At 51.8% G+C, this 20,795-nt stretch overlaps 1 protein-coding gene across 9 annotated transcripts; it reads right to left on the bottom strand.

The window, feature by feature from the left end:
- Positions 1 to 1,468: 1,468 nt before the first annotated feature.
- Positions 1,469 to 20,670, bottom strand: LOC106026279 (uncharacterized). Of its 9 annotated transcripts, none has more exons than XR_010039274.1 (7): positions 20,539 to 20,670; positions 14,464 to 14,528; positions 14,139 to 14,173; positions 4,343 to 8,509; positions 3,775 to 4,201; positions 3,078 to 3,333; positions 1,469 to 2,676 (listed from the first exon to the last, which is right to left on the bottom strand). XR_010039274.1 is itself a non-coding variant. In XM_063224490.1 (7 exons), the coding sequence occupies exons 5-7, from the start codon at positions 4,954 to 4,956 to the stop codon at positions 3,244 to 3,246; spliced, it is 1,131 nt and encodes a 376-aa protein (XP_063080560.1). In that variant the 5' UTR covers positions 4,957 to 5,430; positions 8,212 to 8,509; positions 14,139 to 14,173; positions 14,464 to 14,528; positions 20,539 to 20,670; the 3' UTR covers positions 1,469 to 3,243. The 9 variants fall into 9 exon arrangements, 7 of the variants coding, with proteins under 7 accessions (XP_063080560.1, XP_063080558.1, XP_063080554.1 ...); XM_063224490.1 differs by having other exon boundaries at positions 1,469 to 3,333; positions 4,343 to 5,430; positions 8,212 to 8,509; XR_010039275.1 differs by having other exon boundaries at positions 1,469 to 3,333; positions 8,212 to 8,509.
- Positions 20,671 to 20,795: the final 125 nt, after the last annotated feature.

Below are 20,795 nucleotides of genomic sequence, written 5' to 3' on the forward strand. Positions count from 1 at the left end.
ACCAAAATAAAGAAAACCATGTGTCTTTCCTATAATTACGAAGTCCCCCGGTGAAACCTTTATGCAGACTTCGCAATGCTGCCCTTTGAAGATCTGTCAGGGCCCCTGTGGAAACGACAGTCGTGTGATCTATTTGCTGTTTCTCCACCAAGCACAGACTCAAAAGCTCTTCAGCCTTGGCAATGCTGTTGATTTATGCTTCCTTTAAACTCCTGCTGTACTTTTATTGGATGATCCGTTCCTCCTGACCCATGGATGTCTCCGCTGAGCTTTTTAAAACAAGCTTGCTTTTTTCTAAATGACTTTGTCTCAAAATCTCCCATTTCCAGGGGCCCTGGAGTCAGGGGCGCAGTGTGGGGTGGGAGAGGACACTACCCCGAAATAGGGCTAAATGGGCAGCTGGGTTCTGCCTCTCAACCCCAAAAGTGCTGGCAGTGGGGTGTGTGTTTTCCCCAGGAAAGAAACTGGAGGAGGGTATGCCCCAGAAGTAACTGATGTTCCCAGCAAAAACAGTTTACAGAAACTAATAACTGCAGCCCCCAATAAATCCCAATAACCCCCAACACCCCCACAGAGAAGCACATTTCCTGTACATCCTACCAAAGCCCACTGAGAGGAAGGTCTCTCTCTCTTTTTCATTCATTTATTTTGTTCTCTGTTCTGGTTTTCTGTTTGTTTTACCCTCTATTAGACATCATCCTCTAATATCACCATGTGCAGGCTCTTTCTAGCATCCTTGTTTATTAGTACATTTTGCAGTACACAGAGTGCACGGTCATCCGGGGAGTGCATACACACACTATACGACTTGCCTCGTTTTTCTGCACGCCCTCCCCTCCCACCTCCTCTGAATCCCTTTTCCCCATTTTCATTCTTGTGCATATTATTAAACTCACCTTATGTTTATGACCCGCAATGTTTCCATTCCCTGAAGTCATCAGGCCCCTGCGCCTGGCACACCTTTATTCTTCGTGTCTCCCTTCCCCTTCCCCGAGCTCTCCTGGGCCCCTCGACATGTGGAAGAGCCTTGGCCCTGTGTCCTCTTCCTGTCACCATGCCCTTCACTGGCACTGGGGGCCTCACGAATGAGAGATACTCTCTTCTGTCCCAGAGTGAGACGGTCCTAAACAAGACGGCTGGGAAAGAAGAGCAAAGCAAACTCCAGCAGCAGAAGAAAACTTCAAAGAGCGCAGGGCAAACTCCCCAAGACAGTAAGATGCATGTGCGAGACAGGATGAGAGACCGAAGGGCCTAACCGAAGGGCAGGGTGAGTTCCTGGGAAGGAATGGGCGCTAGCTAAAACGGGGACCCGAAGGTCTGGCTGCAAATGATTCAAAAATTGTTCCAGAAAGTGGACTACAGCAGCTAAACAAGAGGAGAATAGTAAAACAAAATAAAACGCTCAGTGTGGAAGGCGACACCCAAGAAAAGGAGGTCTAGAGAAAAATAATAATATGGAGAGGAAAAGTTAAGTTTAACAATTTTTATTAGTACATGATTATGGTACAAAGTGAACACATTCATCAGTGGGAAGTTGGTACACATATGTATCACATCTCAGTTTTTTTACTTCCCTCCCCTATCTCTCCATCCCTAGATACCTTTCTCTTCTCCAAAAGGTCTCTCTTCCTGTTTCCTACCATCTGTCTTTTATTTTGTTACTTAAATTATTTATACTTTGGGTTTCTCTTACTGTATAAGAAAACTCACATACTATTTAACCTATGGTCTCAAGGTGCACCCACTTTCCTACATGACTCAAATTTGTCTTTTTTATGGCTGACTAGTACTCCACAATGTACATATGCCACATTTTCTTCAGAGAATAGATTACTAAAGGAAAAAGAACCCACACTGCAACCACTGAGGAGCAAGCTTTTCCAGACTGACCAGGTCAGAGAGTGCCCAGCACCAAAATGGGAGACACTTTTCCCACCAAAAAACTTTCTAGAAACAAGTTTTAAAATATTTCAGAGGAGATTTTATAAGTTGGAATAACAGCAGCTTTTCAACAGCAGCACAGGACACTGGGAGACAGTAAAACAAAGGCTGCAAAGAGTCTCCTACCTAGAGCTGTGTAACTAACCCAAGTAGCCATTCAAGAAGGAGTGGTGCCTCCTTCTTCCCAAGGGAGACACTGTCACGCAGGCTCAGACCTGCGTCCCCGAGACGTCCCTTCTGAGAAGGTACCTGAAGACTGGCTTCGCCAAGTGGGAAGAAAACCAGGTGATACAAAGGGAGGGCGGGAGGGGAAGGAGGGGGAGAAGGAGGGCAGGAAGGGGAGGGAGGGGTGATACACAGACACTACCTTCGGTAGTGTCTATGAGGAATGGTGTTTGCATGAGTCTCAAAGTCCCCACAGAAACACTCGCCATCTGCAAAGGGAACTGGAGCAAATGCACAGCAGGGAATGCCAGCAGATGTCAGCTTCATCAGTGATGGAATCCAACAGTGATGGTTGTAGAAGACGACACAAGCTCCTCTGCTTGCTTGCAGAACAGCTGCTACAACACTGGTTAAATGGAGTCTTATTTCCATATACTGATATGTACAGGGCTGGCGCTGGTATTTCTTCTCTTCAACTGGCTCTAAGCAATGCAAGTAAGGCCGGCTGAAGTACTGATGGGTAATCTTTGAAGTCAGTCTGACAGCCTCCTGTTCCTCGCATAGTGCTGTCTGTAAAAGATCCACACACAAGGGATGGCAGAGCCAGTCAGCTCCAGAAATGTCAGCTGGGTGCCAGACTCAAAGTAAGAGGCTCTGAGTCCCCAGGGAACAAAAGTTTACATATTAGTGGGGCTGGGGATTTAGCTCAGCGGCATAAGCGCCTGCCTTGCAAGCAGGCAGTCCTGAGTTCGATCCCTGGTACCGATAAAAACGAAAAAGACCAAAAAAAAAAAAAAAGAAAAAAGAAAAAAAAAACGTTTACATATTAGTAACTGAAGCATCAGCATCCAACAACAATTCAATTTCTACCTGAATTGTATTATGCAGACTGATCCTTTTGCATGTCATTCTCCCTGCATTTTGCAAAGATGCTTTTCTCTCCACCTGCCAAGCCAGTTCAGGTTACTCACGTGATTCCCACCATCCTCACTGTCACTCATCCTGGAGCCACGCCCCTTCTTCACAAGATAAGGAATGCTGGGAGAGGCCTAGGATCAGGGCCTCTCTGCACACCCTCACGGAGATTGGACTCAGGACCCCTTGGCTGTTCTTAAGTTGGAATCTGTCTTGGTGTCTTTACTCTCGCCGTGGGTTGTATTGGAGGTGGTGGATTGGAATTAACTTGCCGGGATTCCAATCACGTCTCAAGGGGATTACAAATATAACCTTTTGGATTTTAAGGAAAACAGGAAAAGGGATTATGATACTCAGTATTTGGGATTACAATGAACAGTGATGCAGCAAGTTAAGATCCCGTGCCGTTTGCCAGGAAGTGCTGAGAACACAGCCCCTGGCTAAGCAGCATCAGGGGAACTGATCCTGAGGACCCTCCGACTGAAGGGGAAGAGTGGGTGAAATAATAAGACGGGCCCGTGGGCGGTGCGCGGCTCTGGGCTGGGCCTGTGTGTGTGTGTGTGTGTGTGTGGCAGGATTGTGATAAAGGGTGTCACCGGGGAAACTGGTAGAATTCCAGTACAAGCACTGGCTTAGGTAACATTAGTGTTTGAACAGCAAATGCCCTATTCTCAGTGATCGCACTGAAGGCTTGTTTTGGGAAATGTGTAATGAAGAATTTGGGGTACAAGGAGAATGAGGTCTGCAACTTACTTTCAAATGAATCCGAGGAAGGAAACAAGCCATGGGAAGAAACAGGCGCCGCAGGACTCTACAGTAGGTGGGGCTCCCCGAGGTCACGCAGTGCTGAAGCACTTCCCTTAGCCTGACCTCGACCTCGTGTAAACCGACAGGAAGGCCCCTGAGCCGGTCCCCTGTGCTCTGCGGACGTGAGCCTGGGAGAAAGAAATGCCCGGTGAGACTTCTGTTTCTCTCCATGAAGACAAATTGGCAAACTGTGCGTTCAGGACAACTGCGGAAGCTGGGAAACGGCCAAGGGCAGTGTCCCAGGCTGAGTCCAGACGGATCCCAGGGGAAGGAGACCCCAAGAGGTAAGCCCGCAGCTGGTGCTTCTCCCACAGGAGCCTGAACACAGGCCACAGTCAGGTGAGCAGAGCCGGCGTCGGTAGCACTGGGTGGGCTGGAAAGAAAAAAATATAGACTTAGCAAGACAGCTAAACTCCAAAGCAAAAATGCTAGGCGGGAGAGAAGTGCAGAGAGAGGAAAGTGACGTTCCGTGTGGATTTTGCTCGAGGTATTTCCTGCCCCTGTGCTGACTTACACATACACAGCTGCTGTAGGCCAGCGAACACCAAAGCAGGCGGGTGGCCGTATTGTGGGAAGATGCCCGGTGGACAGGAGCCGTTCGTCTTCCTGGGGCCTCACAAAGTGATCTGACTGGTGTCCTTGTAAGAGGAGGGGACACAGAGACCCGGACAATGGCCACGGGACCATGGAGCAGAGATCAAGGACACCTGGGTCCCCAGGGCTGTAGGGGGCTTGGGAGGCACAAGGCAGAAGGGTCCTTCCCTCACTCCTGCTGAGGCCGGGACTTCCGACTTCCTCCCCGGCAGGCCCAGAGGATGGGTTCCTTTCTCTAAGCATCGGAAAAGCCCAGACCTCACTCATGGTCATCGGTTTTAAGTCGGCCCAGCAATCAGAACTCAGCCCCAGCCAGAGTGGAGGAGGCGAGGCTCCATGCCAAGCTGTACGCCAAGACCCAGAGGGACATGCCCAAAGGCCAGGCCAAGTCTTCTCAAGGGTGGGCCATGCCAAGATGAGCAGAAGGGACAGGTGGAACCAGGGTGTGACGGCGGAACAATTAGGGTGCTGAAGCAGCGAGAGAGGGTGGGGAAAGGAACTTTTTTTTGTCTTTTTGAGACAGGGTTTCTCCATGCAGTTCAGATTGGCCTTGAACTTTTGTAGCCCACACTGGCCTCGAACTCCCAGCGATCCCCCTGCCTTGGAGCAAGGAATATTCGAAAAAACACTAATCTGAAAAACTTCCAAAGCTGACAAGACACCAAAACCCCAAATCAAGATGCTCCGCCAACTCCAAAGAGGATCGAATCAGCCGAGGAGTTTGCTCACAGTGGCGGGCTTGCCTGGCGAGCACAAGGGCCTGCGTCCAATTTCCAGGCTTCCTAAAGATGAATTCTTCCCAGGCAAATCAGTGTTACTGATGGAAATCGAGAGCCAGCAGGCCATTGTCTCACACACCTGTAATCCCAGCCACTTGGGAAGCTGAGGCAGGAGATGGCTAGTTTGAGTCCCGCTCGGGCAATTAGCGATTTAACAAGGCCTTGTATCAAAATAAAAAGCTGGAAGGGCTGGAGATGTAGCTCGGTGTAAAGATACGGGGGTCAATCCCTACACAGAAAAAACAAACAAACAAAAATCACTCAAAGCAGCAAGAATGAGAGTGACAACCAACTTTTCGACAGGAATGCCAGAAGCCAGGAGATCCTAGAATAGAAAAGAACCCATTTAAAGGGGTGAGAGATGTTGACAAAAACCCTGGCAGGAATATCAAACCTGACAGTGAAATGCTGAACCTGCCAGCGAGACCAGGCACACTGCAAGAGGCTTCCTCTCCTCATTTCTCTCCGGAGTTTGCCAGAGCTGGCAGAAAAGCAACAAACACGGAAAATAAGAGCCCGGCAGGGCTGTGGGGCAGCAGCTAGCAGTTCCCTGCAGGCAGGAATAGTGTGCGCCTCAGCAGCTGGCTTTGGGGCTCTCCCCTGTCCCCGATGCAGGGATCCAGGGTGACCCGTGCAGTGGGCACAGTCCCTGGTCCATGTGGCTGAGGTAGCAGGCCGGAGGAAGAGGCGCCTGGATTGACGTAGCCATCGCTGGCCAGGCACACGGCATCCTGCAAGGTGGCGCGCTTGGGCACCTGTGCATTCTGCATCTGCCACATAAACCTCCCCATGCGCAATGGAAAGTGACATTAAATCATCAAAGACAAGTCAGCCTTTGTGGCACACTTGGGAGGCTGAGGCAGGAGAATTGCCACTAGTGTGAGGCCAGCCTGGACTACACAGTAAGACCCTGTCTCAGAAACTCAAAAACACCAACAAACAAAATGACCAAAACTAACCAACTGTGACAAGTGGAGACAGACTGCAGAGTAAAGGAAAAAAGAAAAAAAGTTTGTCTTTTCAGTACCTTTGATGTCACTTCTTTCCTGCTTTTGAACAAGCGCCTTACTTTATCACCTTGTCCTGGCCCAGCAAATAACACGGTGGCTCAAACCAGGTAAAGTCAGCATTAGGAAAAGGGTGGGGAGGGCTCAGTGTTCTCTGGGACAGGAGGAGAGGATCAGAGCTGGGGAAGTCTCCTGACACCTGCCCTGCTCTCCTGAATGTTCGCCCTGCACCAGGCAGAACTCCGAGCTGAGATGTATGCACCGTGGGGCACTGTCTTTGGAGAATGAAAATTCTTACAACACCCTAAGGTACTCAGTCTCTTTCGGAGCTCTTTAAAATGTGTAAATAGTTTAGTACGTATTTCCAAAAAACAAGAACTCTTTTCTTAAAACATAGAAGCATCGTATCACCATCCATGGTACCTGGAAAAATCCATACTGATGCTTTGATAGCCTTGAATACCAGGCTTCCCCCTGTGGTTCTCTTATATTGTAATACCAGCATGGAATGTTGTAATCTAAGTGTCATAATTCCTTTTCTAATCTTCCTCACAATCCAGAAAGTTAAATTTGTACTCCCATTGAGACATTATCGGAATCCCGGCAAGTTAATTGCAATCCACCACCTCCAAAGCAACCCACAGCAAGAGGGAAGACACCAAGACAGATTCAAAGTTAAGGGCAGCCAAGGGACCCTAAACCAAACCCAAGTGCGGACAAAGGCCCTGATCCAAGGCCTGTCCCGGAATTTATTCTCCTGTGGAGAAGGGGGTGGCTCGAGAATGAGTGACACTGAGGATGGTGAGTAACCTGAGCTGGCCACCAGGTGGGGAGAAAAGCATCTCTGCAACATGCAAGTAGATAAGCAAAAAGACCAGTCTGCATAACCGGATTGGGCTAGTGTGTGGCTGAATTTAGGAGGCTGCTGCTTTAGTTTCTGATAGGTAAACTTTTGTTCTCTGGGAACTCAGAGCCTCTTACTTTGAGTCTGGCACCCAGCTGACATTCCTGGAGCTGACTGGCTCTGCCATGTGCTGTGCTCAGATCTTTTACAGACAGCACTATGTGAGGCTGTCAGAATGGCCCCAAAGATTACCTAAGAGACAAAGAAATACCATAGCCAGCTCTGTACACAGCAGTATAAGGAAATAAAACTCGATTTAACTAATGTTGTAGCAGCTGTTCTGCATTCAAGGAGAGGTGCCCAGGTCGTCTTCTACACTCTTATACATCAGTCTGGTGGGCAAACAGCTGCCCACCATGCCAATGGCCGGGGCCTCTGGAGCATCTTTCCATCCTGGGGTTCCCTCTGTCCCTTGCCCTTACCTGTGAGGAAACGGCACTATCTTTCCCAAAGCTGCCCACATTCTAGACCTGCTGTTAGACCCTCTGATGTCGTGTCACATAGTTTCCATCCCTGGGTTTCCTGAGCATTGGCACAGTGGTAAGGACGTCCAGGGAGAGGCTGAGTCAGGTTGAGAGGGGAGGTTCTGGGTGAGACACTGAATGAGGGATGGGTGCTCCATCAGAGGAGGCAGCGGGAGCCCCTCCCCTGTCCCCCCTTCCTGAAGGCCGCCACTGATGGATGCTGAGGAGATCACAGATGACACCACAGTGTCATCACAGCCCTGAAAAACGCTGCACCCTAATCCCCCCAGCCCTATGCTGTGTATCACAGCACACCCCAGAAGAGCAGATTCCCTCTGTGGCCCCTCTTTACCCCACAGGTAGTTCTGATCTGCAGCACCTCAGATTCTTTGCTGTTTTCTTTTCCTTCACAACTCAATCCCCCGCCGGGTAGCTTCCTCCTGAGAACTGTAACAGTGTCTAGCTGAATCCAAAGATCCACAGTTTTAAGTCACTAGATCATTTTCCCTTCCAGTTTTACTGTGTTGCATTCATGAGATCTGTGACATTCTTTCTCTGCTTTTTTTTCTCATGACATTTTCTAAATAAATGAGGGAGGTATGCAGTAAAATACTGAAAGGTTGCACAGAGCTCACCGAGGATGCCACTCGCCAGAGATGTGCTGTGTGTGGTCAGGTCCATGTGGAGTGGGGCCGCAGCTCACACGTGTCCTTCAGCTGGGGTACGAGAGACGTGTACAAGTGCAGGCACCAGACCGACTGGTGGATCGCCCACACTGCATCAGAGGAGGCCACCTGAGCAGAAAGGCTGTCCTCCACCGGAAGGGTGTAGGGGTCCTGCTGTGCATCCTGAGTCCGCCTCCAGGAACCTGGGGAAACTGAGGCACCATTGCAACCTAAGCCGAGCGAGGTTCTCAGTCAGGAACTCCACTCCCTGTTGGGATACAAGGAAGAAAAGCAGGCGGGTCGTGAAAACCTCTGTGCACACAATTTCCTTCAGTGCCTCGTACTCACCCCATACATCTTTCACTTCAGACTATCCAGGGCCATGCTCGTAGCTGATTTATGCCACGGTTATCACGGCCGCCGGGGAGCACTTGGCATTGCGGGTTGCAGCTGTGAGGGGAGCCGGACTGGTCTTGCTCAGGCCCAGCCGCAGCGCTAGACTCCGCGCTGCAGAAGGGCTCTGCGCCCGTCCGCTGTGCTGTGTGGAGAGCAGCGCTCAGGGGCGCGCTCCAGAGGCCCAAAGCTCCGGCCGCTGGCTCGTGCTTCTTGACCCATTAAATTGTACAAGGGCATCGGTCACTGGAAGCTAAAATTAACCCTTCGCAGGACCTGCCGGGAGCTCTGACATCTCCAGGGGGGATTTTCCATGCCCTCGCGACAGACCAGCATCTACTACCGTGGCCACAGGAAAGAAGAGAATAAGAACTCAGTTTGTTGCTTCGCTTTCCCCAGCAATGGCCAGCCGGCGGCCGGGCCAGCTCGGGGCCTCTGGGGGGACCCTCTCCGGGGCCACAGCTCAGGAAGTGCCTGGAGTCCCTTGAGATGTGCCTGGTGTGATGCCGGCGCGGGGAGAGGAGAGACCCACAAGACAGACAAGAACATCTGCTGCTCCGGCGGGCGCTGGGCCCGGCCAGCCGGTTTACAGCCGAGCCCTGCGAATCACGTAGCGTCTGGCCTGGAGGAATTCGGGGCGAAACGGCCTCCGCCCAAGTGGGGACGAGCCGGGCCGAATCCCGGCGCTGCCCTACAGCTGCGCGAGGGAGCTGCGGCTCTTTAGAGGGCAGAACGGAAGAGACGCTGCTGGAACCGCGGGCGGCGAGAGGAGATCAGAGGGGAGCCACTCGGCTCGCGTTTCGTCCTGGCTTTCATCAGGGCGCAGCCTCCGCCCAGGGCGATGTAAGACACGTACGAGTGTGAGGGAGCCCACGCCAAGAGGGCGGGTTTCCACAGCCCAGCAGATGGCAGCTTTAACGGGCGTCAAGTGGCACCGCGTCTGGTCCGCCGCCCCCCCCCCTCCTGCCGGCCTTCGAGCCGCTACCGGGCACCGAACGCTATTTACAGCGAGCGTCCTGTTCCACCCTGTGGTGTCCAAGGGCAGCACCTGCAGGCCGCGGGTCAGGAGACCGCGCACAGAGGACCAGCCTAGGAACCGAGTGAGGAGGGCGCACAAACACCGGAGCTTCCCTGTGCGTCCTGGGTCCATCTGCAGCGACTCCAGGGCGGATTGACGTGGAGTTTCAGTGATGCAAAGATAAATCTACAATCGTCTTCCTTTCTGTGTACTTATTAGCTAAGTCGGATTTTCTTTATAGGATAAAATTTTTAGCTGAGCATGGTGATGCATGCTTGTCACTTAACACTACTCAGAAGCTGAGGCAGGAGGATCACAAGTTCAAGTCCAACGTGGGCAATTTAGACTACACTCAGAATAGCTGCAAAATAGAAAAAGGTCTAGGGTTGTAGCTCAGTGGTACAGCACCACGGGTTTCAAACACTAAAACCACAAAATTATTTTCCAGCATACTTAACATACTTAGGATATTTAATAACATTTGGAGGAAATTATTTATAGGAGCATTACTTCTAACAGCCAAAAGGTGGATCACCAAAATGTCCATCAACAGACAAATGGATAACGAAATCTGGCATATATATATATATATATATATATATATGCAAGGGAGTATTACTAAGCCATGAAAAAGAACAAAGTAATAATATATATGACATGAATGAACCCCCAAAATACCATGCTAAGCAAGAAGCCAGTCACAAAAGACTACACTATATGACTCTATTCATATGAAAATCCAGAATGAAGAAACCGTAGAGACAGCAGGTAGACTAGTGGATGGGCATGGTGGTGCATGCCTGTAATCCCAGCACTCAGCAGGCAGAGCAGGAGGATGGTCAAGAGCTCAAGGCCAGCCTGAAGTACACAGTAAGAAAAGGCCGGGGGCTCAGCTTAGCAGCACAAGTGCCTGCCTGCTAAGCACAGGGTCGGGAGTTCAATTCCCAGTACAAAAAGAAAAAAGAAAGAAAGGAGAAAGAAAGCAGACAAGCAGTTGGTTGCTTGGGGCTCGTGGTAGAAGGGGAACAAGGTTAGCAGCCATCAGGCCTGGTATTTTTGTGAGATGACAGAATGCTCTAAGTTGAGGACAGTGATCATTGTGCATGTACGTGATGCTTCAAAACCACTGAACTGCAGGCTCTAACTGATGAGGTGTGTGGTGAATGTTTATAAGTCCAAAAGGGGCCCATTTTAAAAATGAAAAATGGAGTTTGGGAGTGCGGTCCAGGATAGAGTATGCTTCACACGTGTGACGCCCCGGGTTCAATTCCTCACGTTCACCTCCAAAAATAAAAAAAAATTAAAAAGTTTTAACCAGGGACAATAAAAATAAAATCCAAAGATCACTCACAGCTTTACTAAAGATGCCCATGATCTATGTCATAAGGAAGAGTCTTCAAGTATTATTCTATACATAGTTTTGTTGTTTTACTTAATTATGATTAAGATCACAGAGTTTTCTAGGACTGGTATAAATTCCAAGTTGCATCTGAGAGAATTTAGTCACTAGGGACAGAAATCTCCTGAGCTATTTGAAGCAAAGGAGATTTAGCAGAGGGACCTCAATGTTTACAAACTTGTCAGAAGGACCAGAGAATACTATCCAGGTTGGCCCCGCAGGTGGCTATAGGAACTGGCCAGACAGGCAGGGCACTGCCACTGTGACCTATCAATCCAGCTACCCTCCTTTAGCTGTGATCCAAGAGCAGAAAACCACAGTAGGGCTCCCAGCTTTGGAACAATGCTACGGGGACTTCTGCTGATACTGCCACAGACACGCATGTGCACACACACACACACACGCACACACTTGCATGCAGAGCTATTCACGGATCCTCTCTATCAACAGGAAACATGAAACCAGCAGATACTTAGCTTCCACCTCAGTTCTCCACCAAGTGTGTTCAACTGGCCACATTCAATTCATATTAAGAATCTAGCTGCAAGGGAGTCCAGGAAATATGATTTTATACAGGAAAGTATTTACTATACCATGCTATTAGAAGCTTTTAAGGCCTTTTTAATAGATGCCTAACTTTTCATTGAATATAATCAATCTTTAATCACTCCCATTCACCCATTTATAATGGTTCATCTTCATAACTTAATGTTATAAATATTAAGACCCCAAATTTATTTATTTTTGAGGGGATACCAGGGATTGAACTCATGACCTTCTGCTTGCCAGGCAAGCACTTATGCCACTGAGCTAAATCCCTGGCCCGTAAGACCCCAAATTTAATACTATAAATGACACTGTGATGGTAATACACTAATAATAGCTATCACTTATTGAATATTTCCTTCTTACAGACAGTATGCTAGATCCTTTTATATTATTTATATATACATATAATTTTTATTTATTTACGTTTTAAATTAAGGCTCACAATCTCCTTACAAAATTGCTATTATCCCCATGATACAGATAACAAAGCTAAAGCTTTCAGAGAGGTCAAACCAGATCTGACACCAAATTTTACACCCTTAACCACTATGCAAATCTCATGCATGAGGCTTTTTTTGGTATGAGGCATGATCTCCATCGTGCACATAGCCAGAAACAGAATAGTTCCAAGGCTGTGAACCCCATCCACATAAGCAGGCCAGATTTTCAGTCAAGGTCACTGTCAGGGATGAGGACGTCCTCAAAGGCAAGAACTCACATTTATGCCTGGCAAGGGGCCTGGGCCACTGGGGCCACTTGACCGTGTCTCTGGGATGAGTAGCAGTGTGTGCGGGAGAACAAGAGGGCTCTTCAGCCCGAAGCACTGCATTCCTCTCTCTGCAGAAATGCAAGCTGCTTGCAAGCCCAGCTCTTGACTGTACATAAAACTGAGCAACGTGCCTGGAGCACGCAGTCTTGAATCTGCTTTTGCCACCTTCACACGCCAGGTGGGTCACCACATCAGCTGGTGACCCAGGTGACTGTGAAGAGGCCTCCAGGGCTCTGCCAAGTCTTAAATCATACATTTGCGGGGCCATGCATCGGCCAGAGGTTGCACATTCTGTCAGGTGGATAAATGGAAGCCTTTTTTTTTAGCAAGCACAATTGCTTCCATTTGGATAACTTAATTGCTTTACTAAATATTGATTCTCTCCATAAATATTAGCTACTCAAAGCAAGTTAGACTGTAAACTTAGTGCATGCACCACGGCAGGCTACTAAACAGCCTTTATGAGCCCTGCCCTACTTTTCTGCCAGCAAAGGGTTCATAACCACCAGCTGAAAGGCTTGGCTTTACCAGTGTCTTGCAAACTCTACATACTGCCTTTTCCTGCAGAGCATGGTTAGTAGCAGGATAGCTGGTCTTGGTGATTTCTCTAGAAGGCACAAAAACCCATCACTCAGGTGTCAGACCTGGCCTATGACAGCCAGGTCTGTGTTCCAGAGTCGGTTCTTTCCCTCATGGCTTCCATGGTCTTTATTCCCCTTTAAAAGTCCTAAGATGATAAAAGATCTTCCTTTATGTGTAATCTTACCCACCTCTTGGAATGTACTATTCTGGGATCTTTTAAAGAGTGACACCATAACTTGCATATCAATATAAAATATTTGGAGAAAATGCAAGTATCTCTTGGCTCTTAAATCTATGCATCTGTATCAGATCCTCCTGGCACAGCCAGAGGCAGGGTGGGAGGCAGTGTTACCCAATAGGACCATGGTTTTATTTATTCCATATGGCTCAAAAACATGCTTGAGTCTAACATGCCATATTTTTTCTGGCGATTCCTACAAATCATTTTTTAATTATGAAAGATGATTTCAGAGACACCCCTGAGAAATGGTAGCCGGGGTTCCCTTGACAACCATGAAATAAAGTATCAAAAGTAGAGTGGCTTCCATGACCCACACAGAAAACCAAGTTTAAAGCATGGATTCCTCAAAGATCCATCTTTGCTGAGACGGAATCTCAGGATTCACACATGCAAAGGATGGCTGAGAAACTCAGATCAACAAACATAACCAGAAAAATACATGCACTGTCAGATAACTGTTCAAAGGATTTTTGTATGATTGTGTATTTTCTCATTTCCCTTGGAAGCTTTGTTCTTTTCTTGTAGCTAGGAATTTTCTCTCTGTTTTAATTATTGCTTTTTTAGCCAGGCTTAGTGGTGAACACCTGTAAACCTAGCTCTCAGGAGTCCAAGGCCAGCTTGGGCTACACGGTGAGTTCAAAACTAGCCTGAACTGCTTAGCAGGACCTTATTCCAAAAAAAAATTATTGTTTTTATAAACCTCAGCTGAGGGTTTTCAGCTGTTAATCTCCTATGGCCACAGAGGACAGGTTCTTGCTTTATAGATCAATCCAGGACACTTGGAAAGCTAAGTGGCTGGCACAAACCTTGCTGGCACAAATCATAATCCCAGTGCTCTGGAAGACTGAGGCAGGAGGATCACGTCCAAACCCAGCCTGGGTAATTTCGAAATTTAGTGAGATCCTGTCTCAAAAAAAAAAAAAAAAAAAAAGTTTCTGTAACTCACTGTAGATGTCCTGGGTTCTATCACTGGTACTTCTCCTGAAAGGAAGAAATTAAGGTGTTTATGCAAGATTATGAAAGTCAATTTCCATTTATGGGCTTAGCTTTCAGCAAATTGAACTGCTGGATCTCAAATAACCAAGCAGGGTCCAAACAAGGCACTCTCAGGCTAGGGGTGTAACTCAGTGGTTGAGCCCTTGCCCATGGTGTAGGATGCCCTGGGTTCATGCCCAGCTTTACAAAGTTGGGTGGATGGGTGGGAAGAGATACACAGACACAGGGACATACTTAGCCCTGGAATCCCAGCCTTTTCTGCAGAGGTACCTTACCTGGCACCCATTTTCCTCCATTTGTCTCAGGTGACAGTTTCTCCAAAAACCAATGCAGCATCAGGCTAAACAGAAATACAAATTAAGTTGAGTAGCTGTCAACGGAGCAGCTGGTCAATCATCTTACATAGACTTCAGTAAACATTTCATAAATTATTTTTGAGTAAGTAGCCAAAGCATTGATCCCCAGCCCAGCTACCGAGGAATTATAGCCAGTTCGCACATGGCTTTCCCAGCACTCACAACTTTGTTTAAATTATTTAAAAGGTGACTCAGGCTCTTTCTATTGGTCCAGACACTGCGGAGAGTTGAAAACAAGCTGAAAAGTCATCTGCTATTTCTCCCTACGTGTTCACCGAGCAGTGCTGCCCATGGGTAGGCAACTTCCTCCCTGCTCGTATTTATTCAAAAGTTAGATTTCTCATTAAGCTTTCCCGGCCCGCTATGCCCAGCTCAGAGCCTACAAATGGGACTAACTCCCCGAAATTAAATGAAAGAATGAAACCAGGATCTCAGGGTGTAACTGCGGGGTAACCGGCTGGCAAGGTGGGAGCGCAAGAGCGCTCCGGGTTCACCTCCCTCCCCAACCTCTCCTCCTCAGAGAGGGTAGAGACCGGCAGCAGAGGGGCCCCTAAAGCCGCAAATCTGAGCGCGGCCACGGAAGGCGCCCCGGGGCTCAGCCCCGCCCGGCTCCGCAGAGCAGCGCGGAGAACTCTGAGTTCTACGCGGTCTTCGTCTACACCCGCAGAGTGGGAAATTGCACTGGTGCAATAACCAAGATTAATTTCTTTACGACTTTGAGAAAATTAAGAGGCTGTTGGCGTGAACGCCAAAAATATTTTTCTAAAACACGGTTTGGAATCACCTTGTAGTTTTTAACCACACGTTTCCTTGGCAGCTATTTGTGCCTTCAAGAAAAACGGTTTTTAAAAGCCTTTCGTTTTATGAGAATAAGCGCTTCACTCGGTGCCCGCGTTCACCCTGGCACCTCTGAGAAGGCCTCTTCTCCCTCTGGTAGGGACGCCCCTCCCGAGGCTCCCCAACAAGACGCGGCGTCTAAGTAGCCGGAGCAGGCGCTCCGGGACCGCCGGTCTCCGCTGCCCGCCGGCCGCACGCAGTCTCGGCTCCCTCCGGCCCGCGTGGAAAGAATCTGCAGAGTCGGGCGGCGCCGGGGAGGCGAGGTGCGCTCGCGGTGCTCTCGTGAGGCTGGAACTTTCGCGTCCGCGCGCGTGACTGAGCGCCCCGCCCGTGCTCGTGGGCACCCGCGGCCGGGCGCCCCCAGCGCCCCCAGGCGTGCGCCGCGGACGCCGCGCGGCTCTGCGCCCCCTTCGGCAGTCAGCCTGCCCGGCTGGGTGCATTTCTGACGCCGTCGGGGACTCCGAGCCTGTGGCGGGCCTCAAAGGCCGGGGAGTGACCCCCGCGTTCCTCCAAAATAATTCCTTTCGGAACCCCTACCGGGCACCCCGAGCGCCTCCCTCGGAAATCAGAAGACCTCTGGGGATGGGAAACCGATCCTCCCCCCAGCCAGCCAGCCAGGCCCCATCCTCCACGCCTCGGCCTCCAGCCAGAATGTGGCCGTCCGCTGCGAAGCCCGGGTGCAGCCTCAGGGCCCGGCCGTGCGGGGTGCGGCCTCCGGGGGCGCCCAAGTGGCCTAGCTGTCCCTGGGATCCCAAGCCTGGCTCATGGGCACCCCGCGGTGAGAAACTTTCGCTCCCCACCCTTCATCTCCCAGGAGGGAGGAATGCGTGTGTTCCCTGGAAGCACCACACCTCAGAGGAAGCCCACCTTCCGCGCTGGCCTTAAAAAGAAAAAGAAAAAGAAAAAGAAAAATCCGCACGAAGCGGGAAGGTGCACACACCCGGGTTTGGGGCAGCCTTGCCTGCCCAGGCCAGGCTGAAGATGCCAGCCCAGCCCGCATAGGCCTCTCTGTCACTTTCAACACTTAACCCTCGAATCAATGAGCGTGCTTCTTCCCACGGATTAATTTAGAAGAGAGGAACATTTTTGCTTTGCAAATAGATCCCCTAGATGAAACAGAAACGAATTTGTCGTTCTTTAGAATTGTGCCAGTTCAGGACCTCGGTCGGTCAGCTCGGTATGAAGGCCCGGTTGATTCTATCAGATGCTGGGGAAGGGGGGTAGTTAAGCTCATGGTGGTCGTGTGGTCTTTGAAGCCCAGAAATACTCATCTCAGGTGGATGGGTTTTGTTCCGGTTCTTACAGAGGATTTGGGGGGGGTCGTTTTCGGAAGAACTGCATCGAAGTCACTAACGAGCTAATCCCTTTGCACTCGCGGCAGTGATTGATGTAACCGCTGAGGAATTTCGGTGCCACCGGAGAGAGCCTTTTCAAGCCGGGGTCCCTGGAATCATGAGGATCCTTTCTAGACAGAAGCTGATGGACTGCATATCCCCGACCCGGGATTTTGAGGTGCACCAGGCCCAGAGTTCTTGGAGAGAAAGCAGCGACCTAGTGGGCCCCGAGCAGCCAGCACCCCAAGACTCCCGCCTTCCCTGGATTTCCCTGCACGCTCTTGTGGTCCCCAGAAATGGGGTGCACGCCTGGCAATTTAGGAGGGAGACAGGGAAGAAAATACAGAGGAAAGAACTCACCCCTTCTGTAAGCGTAAATTTGTTAAAAGCTGGTGGCCACCGTTTACCCAAATGGAGCTGAGCACAGCTTCTGTGGCTCCCTCCCCCCAAGCTTGCTAATAGCTGCAATTAATTACCAGTAACACAAACTCTCCTTGTTCCCCTAAACGCATTGTTTTGAGAGAAGTAGGGTGCGACTTCTGCAGTCACTGTGCGTGCATAGTGGACCCCCATCCCTGGACAACCAGCTCAAGGGGAAGGCCTGTGAGCACCCTGCCAGAATCCCAGAGAGCCGACTGAGTCAGGGTCTAGCGGCCCAGGAGGCCCCCAAGAGGCCCCCAGGAGGAAGGAGAATCCCCAGCTCCAGGAGACCACCTCCCTTTCTGGGTTACTGTGATGTAATCAGATCACCAGACATCCTCCCAATTTAAAACTGCAAACTTTCTCCAAAGAAGTAACTGCGAGGGGAAGAATTTACTGTGTTAAAAGCAAAACCAAACTGGGGTTGGGGTGGGGTAGGGGCATTAGAATTATTCTCTGGTCCTTTCTGGGCATAGCACTGACCCCAGGGAAAACAGAGGACAGCTCATTGGCTTACACACAAAAAGGAGTGAAAAATTGACACATCCTTCCCATCTCTCAGACAGAAAAGACTCTTGACCACCAAATAGTGGCATCCGTGAGCAGGGGTCTGAGAGGAGGTCTCTGAAGAGACCACATCGCGCTGGCTGCCTGTGTAGACAAGGCCTGGTGAATCAAATAGGGTCTCATCCCCGCCATCGGGGACATCCTGGCCTCTGCTTGCTCAGGTGGCTGATGTCCTAAATTGCACTGTGGAGGTTCCAGATCCTGGCCAGGAATGAGGGACTCTTCCCTCTCCCACCTCCTGGGCAACCAGGTCTGTGTTGTCCCCGGGCCATTGCAGCAGCCGCTGTGGCGCCTGTGGGAATGGGGACACCTCCAGTCCCCCTCAATTTCAGGCCTGGGGATCTTTCCGCTAGGGACCAGCTTCAGGTAGCTGCAGGGCACAGCCCAGGGAAGAACAGCTGCGGGAAATCCAAGCAGATGTGGGGCGTCTGCACCCTCCCCTTTCCTCCTGGGGCCAAAATTTCCTCCAGATCAGTTTCCTAATGGAAAATTTCTAAGATGTGGAGTACTGGGAGCGGTGTGATTGAGCGCCCCACAGATTGGGGCGTGATGGAATTATGGGCTCCCTGCAACATGCAGGGTCCCCCTTGCCACCTGGGCTCCTGGGTGCACAGGCTGTGGGCTGTGTCCAGGCCCTTGAGCCTGGGACTGGTGCTTAGCTTGAGGCTGGATGCAGACCGCAGGAGTGTCTCCTTGCCAACCTATGACCAGGGACTGCTAGCAGATGTCCCAACCTGCGGTCATTGTCCTTGTTTGTGATCACTCCAGTTAGCACTTATTCAGTGCTTTTCCAGGTTAAACAGCGCTTCTAACTTCTTGCTGTCCCACATAAGCCTGAGGTCCCCGTCCGCCTGGCTTCGGGGGCTCCGACTGGGATAGAAGAAGCTAGGGCGTCAATATCCTTCCCTCTGGGAAACCTGTGGCACTTGGGGCACTTTCAGTGGAAAGGCGGGGAGCTGGGCCTTAGCCTTGCGTGCGGGTGAGCGCCCGCTGGGGAAAGGGTTAATACACTACCTGCTGGGGTTTGCCCTGGAAGTGCCCAGCACCCAACACCCTACAGCACCGCACTTCACTACCTGCGCAGCAGCCCTGCTTCCACTCCAAGCACGCGCTGCCGGCTGCGCCGCGGACGCCGGAAAAGCAGCCGCCGCGGTAAAATCCGGATAGTCAGCTCAGGCGCGCTTTCCGGTGAACTCTGGGAAGTTTCGTTTGAGAAGAGTTTCCATTCATGTTACTAGGCAGCGCTCTGCCATTTCCACTTAGACATGTTTCTGCGCTCTGGGTAAGCCTTTCAAGCTGGGGAGGAATTCTCCGGAGTCCATAAGTGAGGCTCAGAACCCTTAGGGGTGGGCCTCTCCTAAATCCTCCCGAAGCCAGGGAGGTGCTGGGGCGCACTTGGGGCGCAAAGGGAAGTGGTGGCGGAGATCGCCCGCAGTCTTGGCTCCTCACTTAGAGTCCCGCTCTGCGCGGGCCAAAGCACCGTGCGGTGCAGGATTCTGGGCGCAGATGGCCCGGGGCGCAGGGTTTGGCTGCGTGCAGCCCCAAACCCCGCGCTCACTGCCGGAAAGTGGGGAGCCTGGATGCGCAACACCAGGGGAAAGTGCGGTTCCCTGCGAGTGGCTGGCCGGCGTCACCGGCTCCAAGCACAGTCCCGACGCTCCAACGCCCTGGAGCTTCGGACCCTTCGGACCTTGTTAAAGGTCAGGAGCGCCTGCTGTAGTCTGGACTGAAAGCTCGTACAGCAGGAGAAGGGAGCAAGTTACCGGCCTGGGTCAGACAGGCAGCAGGTGAGCAGCGGGCTCCTCCGGGCCCAGGGGACAAAGCGGCAGCACCGAGAAGAAAATACCTACTCGAGGCCTCCCAGGTCCCGCCGGTGCGGACCTCCGCCAGTGTCCCGCAGTTCCCTGCGCCTGTAACTCTACCACCGCCTTAGGCACTGGGCCAAAAGATCCCACAGGACCCTCACGCCGCAAAGGAACTGCCCTGGGCCCCCAGAGCTTGTCCCTCCTCGGAAAACCCGGGAAACTGCGCGGGCCCCACGTCCGAGGGCTCAGATTCCTGGGAGGGGTGGGGCTTCTGAGATCGCCACTGCGGGGTGTGTAGGGAACCCCGGGTCCAAACCTGTCCGGGCTGCAGGAGCAGGAAGGGGCCGGGCAAAAGCCTGGAAGCCGCTGACCCCCAGGGACACGCCTAAACACCTAGGGTCCGCGTCTCCAATGCGCGCGCCTTTCCCCTCCTGGTTTCTACCCCGCCACCATGAGCCCCCCAACTTCCCCCGGGACCCTTGCACAGCGATCGCCCCTTGGAGCTCCCACCCAACGCGAGACTCCCCGAAATTCTGGCTGCGTGGCTTCGAGCGCTCTCAGACGCCAGCGCCCCGGCAGGGGGCCCCGCTCCCGCCGAGAGGCCAGGAGCCTCGCCCGGCTCCCCCGCCCTTCCCTACCGCTCGCGCACCCCCCGAGGCCTTTCGTTCCGGCGTTTCAAGCAGGGAAGGGCAGAAAGGTCACTCCTGGGCCTTTCGAGCCATTTCCTTGTGTCGTGGCTGCGAGGTAGAGCTCCTCGGGCCACCACCCCTTTCAGCCCACGCTCTTCGAGGTGGAGCGGGTGTGTGACCAGCGCCGCTTGAAGGACTCGCTCTCCCCAGCAGGGCACTTGGCAGGCGGGTCGCGCCGCCTCCTCTGCCGGCAACTGCCAGTGACCTCCCCGAGAACCACAGAGGCGCCCTGGCGCCCCTCCCTGCTCTGCCCCACCCCGGAGCCCATCTGAACGCGAGGGTCCCCGAGTGTCTCTCGCTGTCTCTCTGGATCGGGTCCCCACGCGCGCCCGCCGTACTCACCCCGACTTCCCGGAGCCCGGAGCGCGCGGCTCTCTCGCGGGAAAGTTCCCGGGAGGCAGCACCGCAGAGGCGCGCCTGGGACTCCAGGGCCGCGGCTGGATCCGGGCTCCATCGGCCACCCCCTCCCCGCCGCGGTCCCTCCCCTCGCCCCCCCCCCAGCCCCCGAGCCCCGCGGCCCCGCGCTCCGCCCGAAGGCGGGTCCGCCATAAACAAACGCCGACCGGGCGCACGTGCGCCGCGCCGCAGATCGCGCGCTC

This window comes from Cavia porcellus, unplaced genomic scaffold, assembly GCF_034190915.1.
Source record: "Cavia porcellus strain 051 isolate PalLab524CR breed Dunkin Hartley unplaced genomic scaffold, mCavPor4.1 scaffold_15, whole genome shotgun sequence".
In the NCBI taxonomy this organism is placed as follows: domain Eukaryota; kingdom Metazoa; phylum Chordata; class Mammalia; order Rodentia; family Caviidae; genus Cavia; species Cavia porcellus.

Coding starts and splice junctions, on each gene's coding strand:
- LOC106026279 (XM_063224486.1), bottom strand. CDS start 4,956: ATGGAGAAACCCTGTCTCAAAAAGACAAAAAAAAGTTCCTTTCCCCAC. Junction 4,202..4,342: donor CCTACAGCAGCTGTGTATGT/GTAAGTCAGCAC, acceptor TTTTCTTTCCAG/CCCACCCAGTGCTACCGACG. Junction 3,334..3,774: donor TTCCTCGGATTCATTTGAAA/GTAAGTTGCAGA, acceptor AAAATCCAAAAG/GTTATATTTGTAATCCCCTT.